Source organism: Sinohyriopsis cumingii, chromosome 14 (genome assembly GCF_028554795.1).
Source record: "Sinohyriopsis cumingii isolate HCF-2022 chromosome 14, ASM2855479v2, whole genome shotgun sequence".
Classification (NCBI taxonomy): domain Eukaryota; kingdom Metazoa; phylum Mollusca; class Bivalvia; order Unionida; family Unionidae; genus Sinohyriopsis; species Sinohyriopsis cumingii.
In genome coordinates, this window is record NC_142974.1 from 65,108,713 (window position 1) to 65,127,062 (window position 18,350).

Consider the following 18,350-nt stretch of genomic DNA (forward strand, 5'->3'; position numbering starts at 1 on the left):
CAAACCACATTGGGCCTCTGCTGCAACCATTTGTTATATAAATCAGCTGATCTAGCTTGACAAGATCTGCTAGCGTATCATGAGTCACTTGCAGGTCAAGACAGTTTAAGTACTTCTGTGCTTCTACCACGTGCAAGTTACCTGAAATCTGCTGTGAAATAAGGTATATTTCGGTGATATTTGTTACAGGTAATACAAATCCAGAGCGATTTTGTCCACGTTGAGGTTTATTTTTTCGATGTATTGTCTTGTTTTCTGGATTAGACAACAGAGACATTGACGCGATTGCTAGAGACCATTGCAGCGGAATTACGGCAAATTTAAAAAGACTTAAGCTTCTGCGACGCCTCGTTTATATGACGATTTTGTGACGTTTAATCGTGATGTAGAAACTGTGCCTGAGCGATACCGAAAACGTTTTGACGAATTTACCTTCCAACGTAATTTTTCTTATATCTCCGTCGGTATAACACCGTGTCGTTTGAAAAGATCACCAGTAAGCGCCTGCGTAACGAGCAGCGTTAAGTTAAAAGATCACAGAGAATAAATTGAATCAGCAGGTGTTTCAGCGTGATGTCGCTCAGGAACTGTTTAAACTACTCTTAACCAAGACAGATGAAATGAAAACAGCGCTTGATATAAAACAAGATCGGATTTTTTTAAAAATATACTTTAAAGGTAGCGCTGCAATCTCAGCAAAAACTTACTGTGTAGGTTAGTTGAAAGAGATGTATCTACTCCACAGGCAGAGGCAGCTGAGCTCATCAGCATGGCTAACCTAAAATTGCATTGAAAAAAAAAACTAAAGCTAAAAAGAGGAAATTAAAGCTACACTAGAGGAGAGGACAAACAATGAGGAAGTTATTGAATCAGTGATAAAAGAGAAGCATAAAGAGGAAGAAAACGCCCAGGGTAGATTAGAAAAGCCGCAAGAAGAGGAAGAAATTAAACGTCGTCTGCAGGAACCGGAGATGCATGATGTTGCGTACAAGCGCATGGTGAGCACTATAAATTAAATGCCGCACACTTTAAGCAAAGAATGATTAGAAGAGTTATACGATTAAAAAAAGTTTCAGCTATTGGGAGCTTTTTGAAAAACAGATCAAACAACAAGGGTGATTATTTTAACGCAATGGCAGTACGTCACATGTTAACAAGAGTAAACAATAGTTATGTTAAATTATTTCAGGATATCTAGATGGTGATAAAAAAAAAGATAAAATGATCATATTCTCGACAATTTAAAAATAATTAAATAGCGAAATTCGCAAAAAGGCGATCAGACTGGCAGAGTTGTCCACTACTACAAAAATCCAGCTGAGATCGTGGAAATGTTAAAATAATATAGCCTGTAAGCAAGCAAGTAATGTTGGTGTGGAAGTCGATAACGAAATGGTAGAAATTTTAAATTATCTTCTGGATAGCGCTCTTCTCACCAGGAACTGTGCCAAATTTTTTACGATGATCTGATTGGATGAAATTCAATTCATTGGCTAATGAAAAAAGCTTTTGCTGTCAGGGCAACAGTGTAGCACACTGAAAAATAAGACGTCTCTCGACGATACCTCGCTGTTATTCAGTTCTCGCTCGAGAAGTGCAACTGTGAGGTACAGTCCAAAACGCATCGTACGAGATCGCGTTGATTTCTGCTGAAATATGGAACAGATTGTTTTCATCACATCGAACAGTAATTTGTTCTCGTTATGGGCAAATGCACAACGTCAGACGATCACGATCTCGCCAGGAGGTTACAAGATTACCGACATCGCCAATGAAATTTCAAGGCTGATCACGGCCAACTGACACATCGCTGAAAATATCAAAATTGAACTTAATTATTCAACGCTTCATACTAGAAACACATTATCTGGCGGTTATCGTGTTGGATTTGATATTCCAAATGATATCGGTTTTATCCTTGGTCTTAGCGCTTGTACAGTTTTAGGCGTGTACAAAGGAGATTTACCTGTCAATATCACCGATGTCAATAGTTTACCCATTAAACTGCTCGATCCCTCATCTTCGTTATCGTCAGTCGGTACAAAACAGCCTTTCCCTCAAATACACGTGTAATGGCTTCTCTCTAGTATATAGCCATACTTTCGATGTTAAACGTAAATAGTATCCTTTTAAAAACTAAAGGAGACAACTCATGAAATCCAATAGATGTCACTAGGTCAATGCTCTAAAATATCTGTACGATCCGCCAAGGTGTAGTTATAATTTACAAATCGGAACCTTGGCTAGCGAACATCATCTTGCCAAATAGGTTGCACGGTTATGTAAATCTAAACATTTGTCCTCATTAATATCGTAACCCGATTCTTCTGCACATTGCAAATTTTTAGAGGATGTTTTCTGGAAACTTCAGCAATTCAACCTCACAAAACCGATACATAACGAAGACAAAATACAACAAGCACTTTTAATATATGTCTAATTAATGATAACATTCAGTGGCGTATTAACTGTAAATGGCGCCCGGAAAGACGATGATGGCCCGAAGAGGTTTCTGGCAACCTAAGATCTCTGGCGCCCGGGGCAACCACCCCGTCTGCTACCTCCACCTCTGTTATTATGATACTGATAATATTTAACTGCAATGGTGATATACGAAAATACTGAATGGAAATACTTTTTTAAATAAAAAATACACAAGTAGCTCTTGTATACACTGGATTATGATTTCTCTTTCTTTCTCGCCCGTTCATTCGCCATATATTAAACAATAAAGTCAACATCATATCCTTAACTCAGTTATGCAGTTAAAATGCAGAAACAATACAGCACTTATAACAAAACGAACATAACTGAACTTTATTGCAACCTCAAATCTAACAATAAACACAACAAAATGAAAATATAAATTATTAATAGTGTTGAAACAGCAGATAGATAAGTTTTTTTTTTGTAATAGCAGAGTGGAAAATATTTAAACACATAATACCTATCGGATTATGTAAGTTTATTCAAAAACTTGAACATTAAAAATATTCTGTTGGATTATGTGAAACTTTTAAGGACTTCATAGATATTCTATTTTCATGAGATTACCTTGAAGTACCACGTTTGGATTTAGAACTGTGATTCTTCAATAGTGCTAGCACATTAGCATATAAACACATTATAACCTTCATTTGGAACACCTTTAAACAGTCTCTGGATCAGAGGGAAAAAAAATTGAAAGTACAAGTCAGGATTTTCAAGGAATTCATAGGCTGTAAGTTCTTTTTAATTATTTCGCTTTCTTTGATTTTATAATTTTGGGAAATAAATTTATATTTTAGACAATTTAACTTTTCTTGGGATATACCATGCAGAGGTCTTATGCTTATTCATGCACAATTGGACACACTTTTTTATATCTGGGAATGTTATGTATATTTAATTGATTTAATTTAATTGTTTGTTTGGTAGCTTTAAATATAATTGTTTGTATTCCATTACATGCTAAAGTTGTCTAGAATTGAGTTCAGACTTTCTATTTTTGACGTACACAACTTTATAAAAACATTGTATCTAATGCTGACCTAGTTCCTGACCTTGATTCAGAATCAGTGAGAATAAAGAAAACTTGTTTTTTTAAATTTTTATTTCTTTCTTTGTGTAGATTCGTAAAGTGAAGTTGAGGTCATACTAGGATTATGTGATGTTAGGCATGCAAAGCTTCTATCTTGTTCTAGAAACATGATCATGTGACCCTCATACGGGAATCTGTGTTTTATCTTAAATTAGTGTAAAACTATTTTCTATAGAGAATTTAGTCAGTTGGGCTATAAATCATTCACACATAAGGGTGTTTTGTTGTGACCAGTTTGAGTTGAAATTCTATTTTATGGAATTATTCTTTTTCCTGGAAATATTTAAGTGCTCATGTAGAATTCTTGGACAAAGGCATTTATTGAAATTTTATTCATAATTCAAAACTGGAATATTATTTTCTGTGGTTCAACAATTGTTGACACATCAGGACAACACTGACTACTGCATGTTTCAACGCCCTCCATCTTTGATTTTTTATCAGGACTCCAACTCAGATTCATTTAGGACTTCTTATTATTAGGACTTCTATTTAACTCTTGGATTATTTTTGGATTTGATTCATAGAACCGTAAGTTCTTTTTCTCATCTTTACCTTTTCTAGGAAATAAATTATTTTGTTAAATTGTACAAAGCTTGTTATCTTCAATCTTTTTTTGTTACTGTTTTAAATACCTTAAAACATAACTGGATGCAGAAAATCACTTACAATGAAGGCCTTCATATGGATTCAATACACGTAGCTGGGAAGCAAATTCAAAGACCTGCCAGTCCTGCTTCAACCACCTGCTGAGTGGGAAAATGTGTTGATCAATTTATCATTTTGCTGATATTTACAATGACAGAATTCAGTGGCTGAAAAACCCACAAATGTACATGATGTCATTATAAAAGTACATCGAAAGAACAACTTTAGCTTTCATTATTGTGTTTATGTCCAAGTTTAGTGGAATAAGTAGTGCAAGTGACCACAAAATCAGCTGATGTCAAGACTTGGACAAAATGCTATTTGCAAAGTTGGATTAGTATTTTGGGTTTCAATGGCAAATTGACAAAGATTAAAATAATGTTTTAAAAAAGTGCTAAAGTTTCTAAATGAACAGTTCAGATGGGACAGTATGAAAGAGTGTGATGCATAGCTTAGAGTTTCATTGCAAATTTTGCTAGTGGGATTCATATTTTTACCAAAAGACCCCTGACTCCTAGTTGTAAAATTCTTGCGAGACCTCTGCCTTGATTTACTTATTTTTAAACCCCTAGACATAACAATATTTATTCAGAAATGTTATAATGAAAAGAAAATAAGTTTGCTTTATTGACAAATTTTACTCACAATATAAAAATGAAATGATGGCAGTGAGGTACATTTTAGCATTTTTGTTACTCATCATTAACTGCACACAATATTCATTATGTTTACATAATTAATTTCAAAGAAAACACAACTTGTATTAAAAATCAATAAAAGTAACGGGTCATTTTATATGCACTATTGTTTGAATCTGCTAACTGGTCATGCTAAACTGAATTATGAACTTTTCAAATTGTTTTTCAATGACATTAATTTAGTTTTTTTATTATACATATTGAAAACTTTTTTGTTAAAAAAATAATTCTCAAGACGATAGTTAAATTTCTTTTACTTAACACACTGATGAAATGTTCTGTCTTTAAAAAAATACCACACATTTCCAAAGATGATAGATCAAGTCTATTCTTTTTGTATTTTGGCTAGAAATTTCCAGAGATATCTTATATTTAGTCAAAGACCTGAAAACCAAAGACCTGGAAAAGTGTTGGAATTTAAAAACTAAAATTCAAGGGTCTTCAAGCCTTGCAAAGTTTCAGACAAGTCATGGCAGTTCTGACAATGTAACTTAAAAATTTAATAACTGCAAATTTCATAGAGTGCAGAGCACTGATTATAAAAACTTGTTTCAAACAATACACAATTATGATTAATAAATGATCTTATTGTAGTCCTTGAGTTTTGTGAAATGGCTTTTGAAATGTTTTGGGATAGGCATGGAATTTGTTTTTGTTAAGTCTGCTGGAATCTGTGTGTATATTCATTTGTCACTACAAAGCAGAGCTCTAAGCATGTTCCCATATACTTTTGAAATGTTTCTCATTAGTATACACAATGACATATCTTGACAAACTACAGCTCTCAATAATCAATTGGCCATATATTTCACATCATTTCAGTGGTTTCTCAACACCATGAATCTTTAAGTGTATGGACAAGCTTGAGCACTGGCCAAACAATTTCTCACAAATTTCACTTTTAAAAAGTTTGTCACCAGAATAAATCTTAAGAGTGACCACAAAGTAGCACTGTCTAAATAAACATTGTCCCAACATAATTCACATCTGAATGGTTTCTCACCAGTATGCATATTCAGGTTTCCTGACTGTGGATCATCTGTCTTGACAAACTACAACTCTCCGTCAACAATTTCCCACATATTTAATATCTGAATGGTTTCTTAAATTTGTCTATCTTCAAGTGTAATATCACCTAGAATTCTGCCTAAACAATTTCCCACATAATTTACATTTGTGATGTCACCAGTGTATCTTCATATGTGATGACAAACAAGGGTGCCTTCAAAACAATTTTCCACACATTTTATATCTGCAAGGTTTCTCACCAGAGTGTGTCATTAAGGGTGATGACAAATTAGAGCTATGGCTGAACAATGTCTCCACATATTTTACATTTAAAGGGTTTATTACACCTGTGTACCATGAAGTGTAATGAAGGGTTTATTACACTTGTATACCCTGAAGTGTAATGAAGGGTTTCCCACCAGTGTGCACCCTCTGATGTTTTGACAAATATGTGTTTAGGCTAAACTCTTTTCCACATATTTCACATTTGAATGGTTTATCACCACTGTGCATCCTCATGTGTATTGACAAATAAGATCTATTAGAAAGCAATTTTCCACATACTTCACATTTGCACATTTTCTCACCAGTGTGTATATTTAAGTGTGATGACAGGTGATCACTCCTGCTAAACCATTTGCCACATACTTCACATTTGAATGGTTTCTCGCCAGTGTGCAACTTCAAGTGTGTTGACCAACTACAGCTGGAGCTAAACAATTTACCACAAATTTCACACTTGAAGGGTTTCTCACCAGTGTGCACCCTCACATGTTTTGACAAATGAGAGCAATGACTATAAGATTTCCCACATATTTCACATTTGAAGGGTTTCTCGCCTGTGTGTATCAACATGTGTGATGACAAATTAGATGCATAACTAAAGAATTTCCCACATATTTCATATTTGAATGGTTTCTCACCAGTGTGCACCCTCGCATGTGCTGACAAAGAAGAGCTGTGGACAAATAATTTCCCGCATAATTCACACTTGAATGGTTTCTCACCGGTGTGTATCATCAAGTGCGATACCAAACTAGATCTATACCTAAGGAATTTTCCACATATTTCACATTTCAATGGTTTCTCACCAGTGTGCGCCCTCGCGTGAACTGACAAGGAAGAATTGTACATAAATTATTTCTCACATATTTCACATTCCAATGGTTTCTCACCAGTGTGCGCCCTCGCGTGAACTGACAAGGAAGAATTATACATAAATGATTTCTCACATATTTCACATTTGAAGGGTTTCTCACCAGTGTGTGTCAACATGTGTGATGCCAAATTAGATGTATAGCTAAAGAATTTTCCACATATTTCACATTTCAATGGTTTCTCACTAGTGCGCGCCCTCGCGTGAACTGACAAGGAAGAATTGTGCATAAATGATTTCCCACATATTTCACATTTGAAGGGTTTCTCTCCAGTGTGTATCTTCAAGTGGCGCGACAAACTATATTTCAGTCTTAACCATTTCCCACATATTTCACATTTGAATGGTTTCTCGCCGGTGTGCATCATCATTTCGTTTATCACATCTGATCATGTGACTAATAATGCTTTGTATGAATCATATTTGTATGGTTGGTCTCCAGATTTATAACCATATGAATTGCACACAAAAAAATGAAGCAGATTTCATATCCATAAACAGTATGTATCCGTTGCATAGTCCATCTTGAATTACATAACATCTAGTGCTGGATAGTGTTATTTTAGAACTAGCACAACGGGGCAGCTGTTAAGCATCTCAATGACAGGCCTCACCAAAACCTGTCCTCTCCCTGAAACAACGAAAAAAAAGCTTCGTCAGTACTTTTCTTCTCCCAGAACGAACCTGAACACCTGAAAATCTACGATGTGTTCCGATTGCCAGGACCATATGGAGACACAGTCCAACGCAGCTATGCGTCGTAAGCAGTGGCAGCAACTGAAATGCGGACAACATTTAAGTAAAAGGAAATTACATTTTTTGTTTAATTTTAGCCAGCATGTCAACAAATCATTATAATAAACCATCGCAAGCCATAACTCTAGTTGCCTGATCACAAAGATCCCCGCATGTTTTAATGTGCAAATGAGATAATCTTGTTTTATTTCCTCGTTGTATAGAGTCCAATGAATATGGATGTAGAATGACCCTGACCAATTATTATTTCGATGTGTTTCTAACAGCCGTAGAAATTATAAATAAGTTTCTCCTCAGTTACGTTATACAATACATTGGGCAGTGAATACGTATTACTATGTAATTCAGTCTGATTAAAATCAGATCTCCACTGTCATGTCTGACAGAACGCTTAGGGGTCATGTTTTGGTGACCTGTGTCATTACCATAATCGCTAATTTTAATACCCAGTCAGATGAAGCCTTCGCCTTTGGAGACTGAGCAGTATAGCAGAAGAGCACAGTGTGTACCTATCGATTTTATTAACTTTCAAGTTTCAGAAAGCTGCATTTCTATTCGCTAACTCAAAGGTTTCCCGAACATGACTCTTAAGCGGTCGCTGTCACATCTTCACCCAGGACAGTGGAGATCTGATTTTAATCAGATTGCTATGTGATTTCACTTGCAATCTAAATAACAATTTGACAGATACAACATGTCCTTAGGTTTAAAATAAGAATCTCTCCTAAAGTATTAGCTGTTCCCATATGCGCCCATAAAATCAAAATACAATAATAATAATAATAATAATAATAATGAGGACTTTGTTTAGCGCCTAATCTTTAGAAGCTCTAAGCGCTTTACAACATTAGACAACACCTATAACATAAAAAACACATATAATGATATGATTACAAAAATAAACACCATGAAATTAGAAAACAAAAAATAATACTGAAAAATATTTAAGGTAGGAAACATTATTAGGTCTTTAAGTTTGTTCTTGCAGTCGAAATAAGCGAGTTATAAGAGCACTCTTCAATGGGATTACTATATCTTTGTGTCTAAGTTCAGTGGGCAATTCATTCCACGTTGCTGAGCCCTGGTATACAAAAGAAGGATGTCCAAATGACATTGTTTTCATAGTGAGAATAATGAGTATACCAATGTCAGAAGAGGAGCGTAAGTATCTTGCTGGTGTATACAAATGGGTGAGGTCAGATGGGTATGTTGAACTCCGTCATTGAAACGTAACACAAAGAACAAATTTTGTGTTTGATTCTGGATCGAATGGATAGCCAGTGTAGGGTACAGAGCAGCGGGGAGGTTTGTTCTGGTTTTTATGAAAACAAAGTCATATGGACAGCGTTCTTTTGCATACCAGGGCCCAGCAACGTGGAATGAATTGCCCACTGAACTTAGACACAAAGACACAGTGATCACATTCAATAGGGCTCTCAAAACTCACTTATTTCGACTGCAAGAACAAACTTAAAGACCTAATAATGTTTCCTACCTGAAATATTCTCAGCATGTTTTTTTTTTTTTTGTTTTTTTTTTGTTTTTCTAATTTCATGTTGTTTGTTTTCGTAATAATATTATTATGTTTCTTATCTTATAGGTGTTGTCTAATTTTGTAAAGCGCTTAGAGCTTCTAAAGATTAGGCGCTATACAAAGTCCTCATTATTATTATTATTATTATTATTATCTTGTTTGTCTTAAGAAATTGGTCATATTAAGATTTTTGTTCTAGTCAATTTCTTAAAAATGCGATGCCTATGGAGAGAAAAAAGAAGCATGATACAGTATTGTCTGGGGGAAATGAGCTGCTGATCATACGCCATTGTTGACCGATATGTTGAAATATTTACAGATGTCAGCATACAGTCGTTTGGTAGTATCATACTATTCGGTAGCCCAGATTTCTGGACGGTAACAAAAAAAAGGGGGCTTAAAATAGAATCAAATAAAATTTTCATGCCTAGTTTTATTTATTTTTTAAATTAAAAATATATATCCAGTTTTATTTAACAATCTTTTAATATAAAAAATCTATCGCAATTTAAGATTTATGGCTTATGACTTGACATTTTACCTGGCATTGGTGACAATTTTGAATGAATAGAAGACCCGGTTTTTTATAAACCCTAATGGTTTTCATAATGATACCTTAGCAAGTATTTATTTCTCATTTTTTCCTTGAGGACCACTATTTTCAAAAACAATGATTTCTTTCTTTTCGTGCATACTGGTGCCGGTATCATCATAAATTTCCTTTCTAATATTAGCTTGATTTGATAAAATGTATTACCGTTTCTGCAGTGTTCAGAATATTCAGCAAATAGTAACACAATATGGCCTGTTATTTGTTGCTGAGGACGATACCCGACTTACAACGGTCTTCACAATGGGGTATTTACATTGTAAATAAAAACCAACAAAACCGGGACTATACTATCGGACTGCTTTTTGTTTCGTTTCGAGAGATAAGTAAACGACTCAACCTCAGCCGTTACCTTCTTTCATTTAATGTTAGCTTACCCATCTTTAACTTTATTTCATGTAAACATCATTCATTTTGTTTGCTGTTGTATTGATTGATTCATATTTTGTTTCATTCTTTTGACATTGTATGTTTCATCTATTATTATTATTTATTTTTTATTTGAACATGCATTTATTATATTAAATGACTTTTCTTGCATTAGGGGTTTGCTTATTCAATTCATATTTTATGTGGGTTTTCTTTGAATGTCTCTGTTTCTTTCATGCCTTGTTTGTTTTGGTTTCTTTTTTAAAGCATTAATCTTATTGTCTTGGCTTCAATATTTTTAGTTTACAAACATGTTTGTTTTCATGGCAATTGTTTTCTATAGTTTAACATAAAACAACAAAACTTCACACTGTGTAGCGGCTATATGCTATAACAATTATATTCCTTCAACTTTCCAATCAGAGAAAGAAAGTGTAATCCATCCATTACGTGCCATGAGACCGACCACTTATCCTGCTCGTGGTTAGGAAAATGGTGCGGATTTTCACAGTGAAAATCTGGATTTCATGTAGTCAATGATGCATGCAGTGTACTTAACAACTGAAATGAATTTTCCTAGTGTGTATTTTCAGTTGTTTGCACAAAGTTCCTATTAGCGTATGAGTAGGGTACATCATATGTTTCTATCATGTGTAAATGTAGCAACAGGGGACGCCGCTAGAGGGCACTGGCGATCAAGATTAACGATGTCTGAAAATGTCAACCTCATTACACCCGGTACTTTCTCCGCTTTAATATGTAAAAAGCCGACATTATTACATCCGAATGTATTCATGGTTGAAAAGTCAAATGTCTATATTTAGCGTATATGACACTTGGCCATTTTTGCAACTTACACCGCGGAATAAAACGAAAAACGAATTTTTCCAAACGCTGAAAAACTAAATAAACGATCATATACGCTCACCTACGCCTACTTTTTATATACTTTGGAGTTCTTTTTACGAGAATAATGGTAAAATGTTTGCGAATATTTGCGGAAAACCCACGAATTACGTCTTTTTCTAAGGTCACCATGCCAGCAAGAACGGTATCTCTTCCCTGCACATGGGTACGTACAAAATGTAAGCAATGACAACAATACGACATAATTTGGGTTCAAAAACACACAGAAACTTGACTGTATGAGAAGGCAGTCGTTTATTGCAAGGAATCGGATTATACCAAACTTATTATAAAATATTTGTACAACTTTTGTTGTGTAATATATTTTCGACGTTAGAGACTCGACGGGAGTATCACTCACCGATTCAGTGATACTAGACGTATTGATAATATGTATGTGATTGTGATCACTGAGATATTATCAATGTCAGGTCATCTGTTCTAGGTACGATTCTTATCTAGAGACACTGGTATTAAAATTAAAATGTTAATGTTTAGTAGGGATGGAAAAGAGGTAAAAAGTTCAACTATTTTTCAGAATTTTGAAGAATGAAAGCAAATTCATTAAATATTGTCATGCCATCTTTTGTGAATATCAATATGAATATTGTCATCATAAGCCAAGGAATAGAGAATCGATCTGTAGTATTTCTCAATTTAAACAAATACATAATCATAAATATTTCTTGAGAACCAACTCAGTGCCAGTTTCTTCTCTATGTCTGTTACCACAATTGTCTTTACTTCATAAACCATGTAATACTGCTCAAAACAATGGTCAGAATTATTATGAAAATATTGCAAATTTAGGACATCCAAAATTTAATGTTGCACCATCCTAAGCTGACACTATAGAAATCCTGACTTACTGTGATGAAAACTTAGTGGAAAACCTTTTGTCATTTATTTTATTTTATAGCTATGAAAACTGACCAAATATATCTTATGATAACTAAATTCTAAAATAGAAATTGTTATTTACTAAATTGTGATTTCAGATAAATGTATACATGTACAAGAACACTGTAATGAATATGCACTATTGGTTTTAAGAGTAACATACAATTTCAACTTGGTATGACTCATGATTATGCTATTTCATGCAAAAATGTTAGGGGGCGTGTGATAAAAAGGCACAGACAGTCTTCAGAAGTACCTGGAACATAGAAAAAGTGAATTTATTCTTGAAGCTGAATGTTCACAACACATTTATATATAACCATATGTAAAAAATATGCAGCTTTCAGCCTGAAGTAACATGAGGTCAAGAATTTTCAAAACGTGACCCAAGACCAATATTAAAAATGGTGGATGGTACATGTGTTTGAATGCTTCCTGTGAATTTATTTGAAGAGATATCATAAAGATGGCTCATTTTTGAAATCTGCACACTCAAATTAAGCAGCAAATATTCCATTTTAAAAGCAACATATAATTTCAACTTGTGTATGACTCAAAAATATAGTATTTCATGCAAAAAAATTTAGGGGGTGGGGTGATAAAAAGGCACGGGGGGCTCCTGAATTACCAGGAACATAAAAAAAGTCAATTTATTCTTAACGCTGAATGTTCACAAAACATTTCTATATAAAATATATGTAACAAATATGAAAATTTCACCTTGAAATAACATTAGGTCAAGAATTTTCAAAAATTGACAAAGACCAATATTAAAAATGGTGGACGGTACATGTGTTTGAATGCATCCTGTGACTTTATTTGAAAAGATATCATAAAGATGTGTTCAGTTTTGAAATCTGCACACTCAAATTATGCAGAAAACATTCCATTTTTATATATTCTTTAATTATGAAAAAATCATCCCCTGTTGCTAGTAAATGTACTGTCAATGAAGACTTGGCAGAAAGTAAATGACTACATATTTCACATTTATATGGTTTTTCACCAGTATATGGCCTTCAACCATCTTGCGTCTGTATGGCTTGTAGCCAAAAAGGTATCTTCATGTGTTTTGTCGAGCAGGTGTTTTATCAAAATGATTTATCATATAAGATACGGGGCCCCGAGTGGCCGAGTGATCTAAAGCGTTCACCGTTCCAGATCACTGCCATCTCACCTCTGTCTGCGTGGCTCCGAGTCTCAAGCTCGGCTAACGTTGTTATGTGAGAAAGCCTGCCAGTAGCTTCTCGTGGGTCAGTAGTTCTTTCCGGGGTATTCCTAGCTACGATGTCGTAGCCTCAACTTGATTTGCTGTGGTTGAGGCTACGGACTGATCCCATATCGTGTAATGGAGCAAAAAAAAAATCATCACTAAAGTGAGAAAAACAAACAGTGTAGAAATGAACTACATAAGTATGATCATGTTGTGAAAGAAGTTTGGCTTATTTTGAATTTATTAAGCCCTTACACGATAAAATAAATTGGCATGGTTACTCTAACTGTATCATGTCCGCCATGACAGATTACGCAAGACTCTCGCCGTGACCCCTTTTCTACGTAAAGCTTGCCAGACCATATTTTGGATATTCTACGTTATATTATTATCAATCAGTCGCTTCTTGGTGGAATTTCAAAGTTGCCGATAAACCGTATTTACGTTTAATGCGCAGAATTTCTGACCCAAACAGCGCCAAATTTTTACTACGATTTGTTTACATTTCCAAATAAGGCGTCAATGTCCTTATATGGCACATAAACAAACGAGGCTGAGAAAGGAAGTAATCATTGTTTGAAATAATATGGCGGACAGTCTAAACGAAAATATCGGCTAAAAAAGGTAAACGAGATTTTACAACTATTTCTACAATGATTTTCGATACTTCCAGTATTAAATAAGAGGACTACTCAATTTATTGGATTATATGCAAGGAATATGTTTAAAGTTTTATTATTAGGCTAAAAGAGCGCCGGGTATGAATTACACCCGGCTTGCTCCATTAACACGTATATGCTCATGTTAATACCCTGTCCACGAGGTACGAGTAAGGGTACTAATATTAGTTATCTGGTATTCCAAGGTTCTTCCTCCACCATTTATACTGACCGCCATGTATAGCCTATTTTGTGTTGAAAATGGCGTTAAACCCTACAACAACAACAAATAAGTCACACGTGTATAGTTTTTCACCAACGTGTACTGTGCGTGCACTTTCAAATGTGCTAACTAATTACTGTTCTGACTAAACAATTTCTAAATTATTTTAGATCTGAATGTTTTGCCAGCAGGTGGATGCTAATCGGTGTCGACAAAGACTTTCCAGTAAATGTAATATTTAAATTAATTGTGACCATTATCATATGCATCCTCGTAACAATCAGGAATGTGTCTTTAAAGCTGTTTTCAGGGAAGGAGGGGGAAACCATTTGTTTCGAGGGTGGCGTGTTGAAATAAAACACAATGAATTTTAAAAATCTGGGTAACTGCACATTAAAGTTTACATTATGTCAGGATTTTAGAGCTGTTTGTACCCTCAGTATGTCTCGATTTGAGACCTGCTTGTACCCTCATTATGTCTCGATTTGAGACCTGCTTGTACCCTCAGTATGTTTGGATTTGATATCCGCTTCTACCCTCAATATGTCTGGATTTGAGACCTGCTTGCACCCTCAATATGTCTGGATTTGAGACCTGCTTGCACCCTCAATGTGTCTGGATCTGATACTTGCTTCTACCCTCAATATGTCTGGATTTGAGACCTGTTTGTACCCTCAGTATGTTTGGATTTGAGACCTGTTTGTACCCTCAATTGCTTTGATAATGAATACTTAACATAACACAAATGACACATATTACACCAGTCTATCCAGACACCAGCGGCGCTTAAGACTAAACTCTTAATGCTGAGCGCCTAGTGAAGCAGTTATTAGTACATGTACAATTTGTATAAGTCTTTGATATAATTTGAGGTTAGTGTTAGAACTGGCTGGTCTGGTGTCAGGATACTGGGAGTGGGCGGGACTTGATGCTGTATGTCTGTGGCATGATACCACAGTGCTAGACATCGCTATAAACTGCCACAATGCATACATTGTAGCGACATGACTGAAAAATTGTTAAAACTATGTTAAAAATCCAAATCATACATCACACACTGTGTATAACGTACATGTACATGTACATATTCAAAGTTGAGTTGCACATAATTGTCTGCATATCTCATATTTCAGTGTCTTGTGACCAAAAGGCTTCAAATCTGACATAGCCTGCTAGCGCGAGGAGAGCAACTTTCCTGACAGATTATGTGTGGAAAAATGGCGTTAAACCAAACAGCAACACCAACATCCAATGAATTTCATGGACCCGAAGCTCCGAAATATCTGCTTGTAACTTTTCAGACTATGGACATTATATACTCTTTTCTTCATATTTAATGAGCTAATGGGAGCATTTGTTTTACATCAATGTAAATCAGTCGGTATTTCCAAGCACGTGAAGCACGGGCACAGGCGTGAGGACCAATATTATTGTTGTTGTTGTTGTTGTTGTTTAACGCCATTTTTCAGCACACGTAGGCTATACATGGCGGCCAGTATTAATGGTGGAGGAAGAACCTGGGAAATCCCCGGAAAGAACCACCGACCCTCGAGAAGCTACTGGAAGCCTTCTCACATACCCACATTTGCCGAATCCGAGACTCGAACCCACGCAGACAGAGGTGAGATGGCAGTGATCCGTAACGGAGAGCGCTTTAGACCACTGGGCCACTCGGAGCCCCGCCAATATTATTTTCAAAAAATCTTATAGTACAACCTCCATCATTTATGAACCAATTCAAAATGTACAAGTAGTGAATAGGGATAGTATAGCGTCAATGGGACTTATCATTAAAAAGACCCTTGGGAACATATAGCGTCAAGGGAAATTTAACATGGAGAAAAATCGTGGGAACATATAGCGTCAAGGGAAATTAACATGGAGAAAAATCGTGGGACTGTATAGCGTCAAGGGGAATTTAAACAGGGTGGGACTGTATAGCGTCAAGGGAAATGGAACATGGGATTTTTTTTTAAAATTTTTTTAAAAAAAGGATAGGCAATGGAAAGGCTATCTCTTTTCGAGAAATATGGCTGGCCCTGAAAAGGGCCTTTGGGTTTATGTTAATATGCCCTTAACATAAAGGGCATCTGTGGCATCTTCTTTTCCTCAAACTTCGTCTTACAGCAGGGCCATACATCAGAGTCCTCTTGAGGCAACCTTGTCTCTCTATGTAGACTCTTCGTATCCACAAACTGCTGGTGGTCCTGTGGACAACGGTCCACTTGGATCGGACATATATGAGCATGTCCGTCCTGAACATCATCGTTGACACAAGGGTTGAAGATTCAACGTCGGTCCACATGTTGAGGCTCCGAGAATAGGTGAATCAATGCAGTGAACTGCGCTTATTTATAGGGACAGAAAGGATTGAAACGGATTGAGTTCATTCACCAATCCGAACACGCGTTACAGAATTCAGTCAGCCCGCATCCAATCCGAAGAGAGCAGTCTGTGACGTCACGTAGTCTATATAGATTCGCTAGCGCTTGTGTGCAGTCAATCTATGCGACAGTGATTCAACATGACGGAAACTCAGAAAACGATCCAATGGGGTGCACCAGCAGGGGAGACCGCCCAAGGGAACCCGGACTTACTTTCAGAAGAGGTGAATTGGGATTTTGTGGATTTTCTCTCTTCGCAAGAATTTGTTCCGGAACCTTCGTTACCTTCTTCATTACCGCAAGTGGAGAATTTTAGACAGAGACAGAAAGAAGAATTGGAGAAATTTATACAACGACAAAAGGAAGCGGAACAGGCTTTTCTCCTACAGCAACAGCAACAAGAAGAAGAGGTAAGAAAAAAACAACAGCAAGAAGAAGTAGCAGCAAAGAAACAAGAGGGTGAAAATCAAACGGTCACGGTACTATTGGACATTTTAGCGGAGTTAAGAAGTCTGAAACAAATGTATCAGACTTCTTTATCACGACCGAAGAGAATACGACCTTCCCGAGCTAAACACGTCAACCCTGTGACTAAGCCTACCGTACCACCCTTAGTGATTTCAACCCAATCATTATCATCATCATCAACATTACGCAGTCCAGAAGTAGGCCTTGGCCGTGGCAAAGGCATAAGGCAGTTAAAGTTGATTGCTTAAACTCACCCCTTCACCATGAAGAAAAAAGGCCCTTTTCAGGGCCACCCACATTTCTCGAAAAGAAATACAATTTCAATTTGCCAATAACTCAAAAAAAAAAAAAAACACCCATTTTACCCTTATAGTACGTGTCTGTGTATGAGTGCGTGAGTGTACGTTCTTATTTTAAAATCAAAACTCAAAGACACTTACCTTATATCATTCATTTATTCTTTTATCCATTTTTACAATCCAATTCACAACACAACACTTTAATAAAAAGTTCATTGACTTCTTCTTTCTCCTTGTTTACTCTCTCTGTTTTTTAAATTTCTTCACCGTCTTTTCCTCATTTTCTTCCCTTCTTCTTTTCTTCTTCTCCTGTTTCTTTGCCTCTTGTAAATAGAATTGTCTTTTTTCTTCCTCTTCTTCCTCTGAAGAATCCCTCTCTTCTTCCGAAGAATCCCTCTCTTCTTCTGAAGAATCCTTCTTTTCTTCTGACTCCTCTTGTTTCTTTTTTGGGCAATCTGGAGACCAATGTCCTTTTTCTTTACAATAATAACAGGTATCTTGACTTTTGTCTTTTTTAGTCCCTGTTTTTGTTCTTTTTTGACGGTCTGGACACTCTGAAGACCAATGCCCTTTCTTCTGACAGATATAGCAAGTATCTTGACTTTTATCTCGAAAGGAAGGAGAGTAGTCCGTAGGCTGGTCTGAAGAGAATTTTCTAATGACCCCTCGCAAAGCTCTGACGAAACGTTCCATCTGGTTAGTCTCTTCCATCGTTGTGCTCGGCTTGAGAGTGAAATGAATAGTGAAAGGAGAAGACACACACCCTTTTATATACGCTGGTCTGCTATGACTATAAAGTAGCTCATGGTGTTTGAACTTGAGTCATTTGACTTTTTGCTTTCAAGATGAAACGATCCCATTCATTTGAGAAGAAAGAAGAAGAAGAAAGTAAGAGGCCGAAACGTGATCTATCGCCTCGTACCAGGGGTGAAATCTTGG

General features: G+C 36.0%; 1 protein-coding gene across 1 annotated transcript in view; it reads right to left on the reverse strand.

The window, feature by feature from the left end:
* Window positions 1-2,408: 2,408 nt before the first annotated feature.
* Window positions 2,409-18,350, reverse strand: part of LOC149784023 (uncharacterized) — a 57,802-nt gene continuing 41,860 nt past the window's right edge. The window contains exon 2 of the mRNA XM_089932935.1: window positions 2,409-7,058. Coding sequence (XP_089789061.1) covers window positions 6,313-7,058 — 746 coding nt within the window. The 3' untranslated portion in view covers window positions 2,409-6,312. The remainder of the gene's footprint in view (window positions 7,059-18,350) is intronic.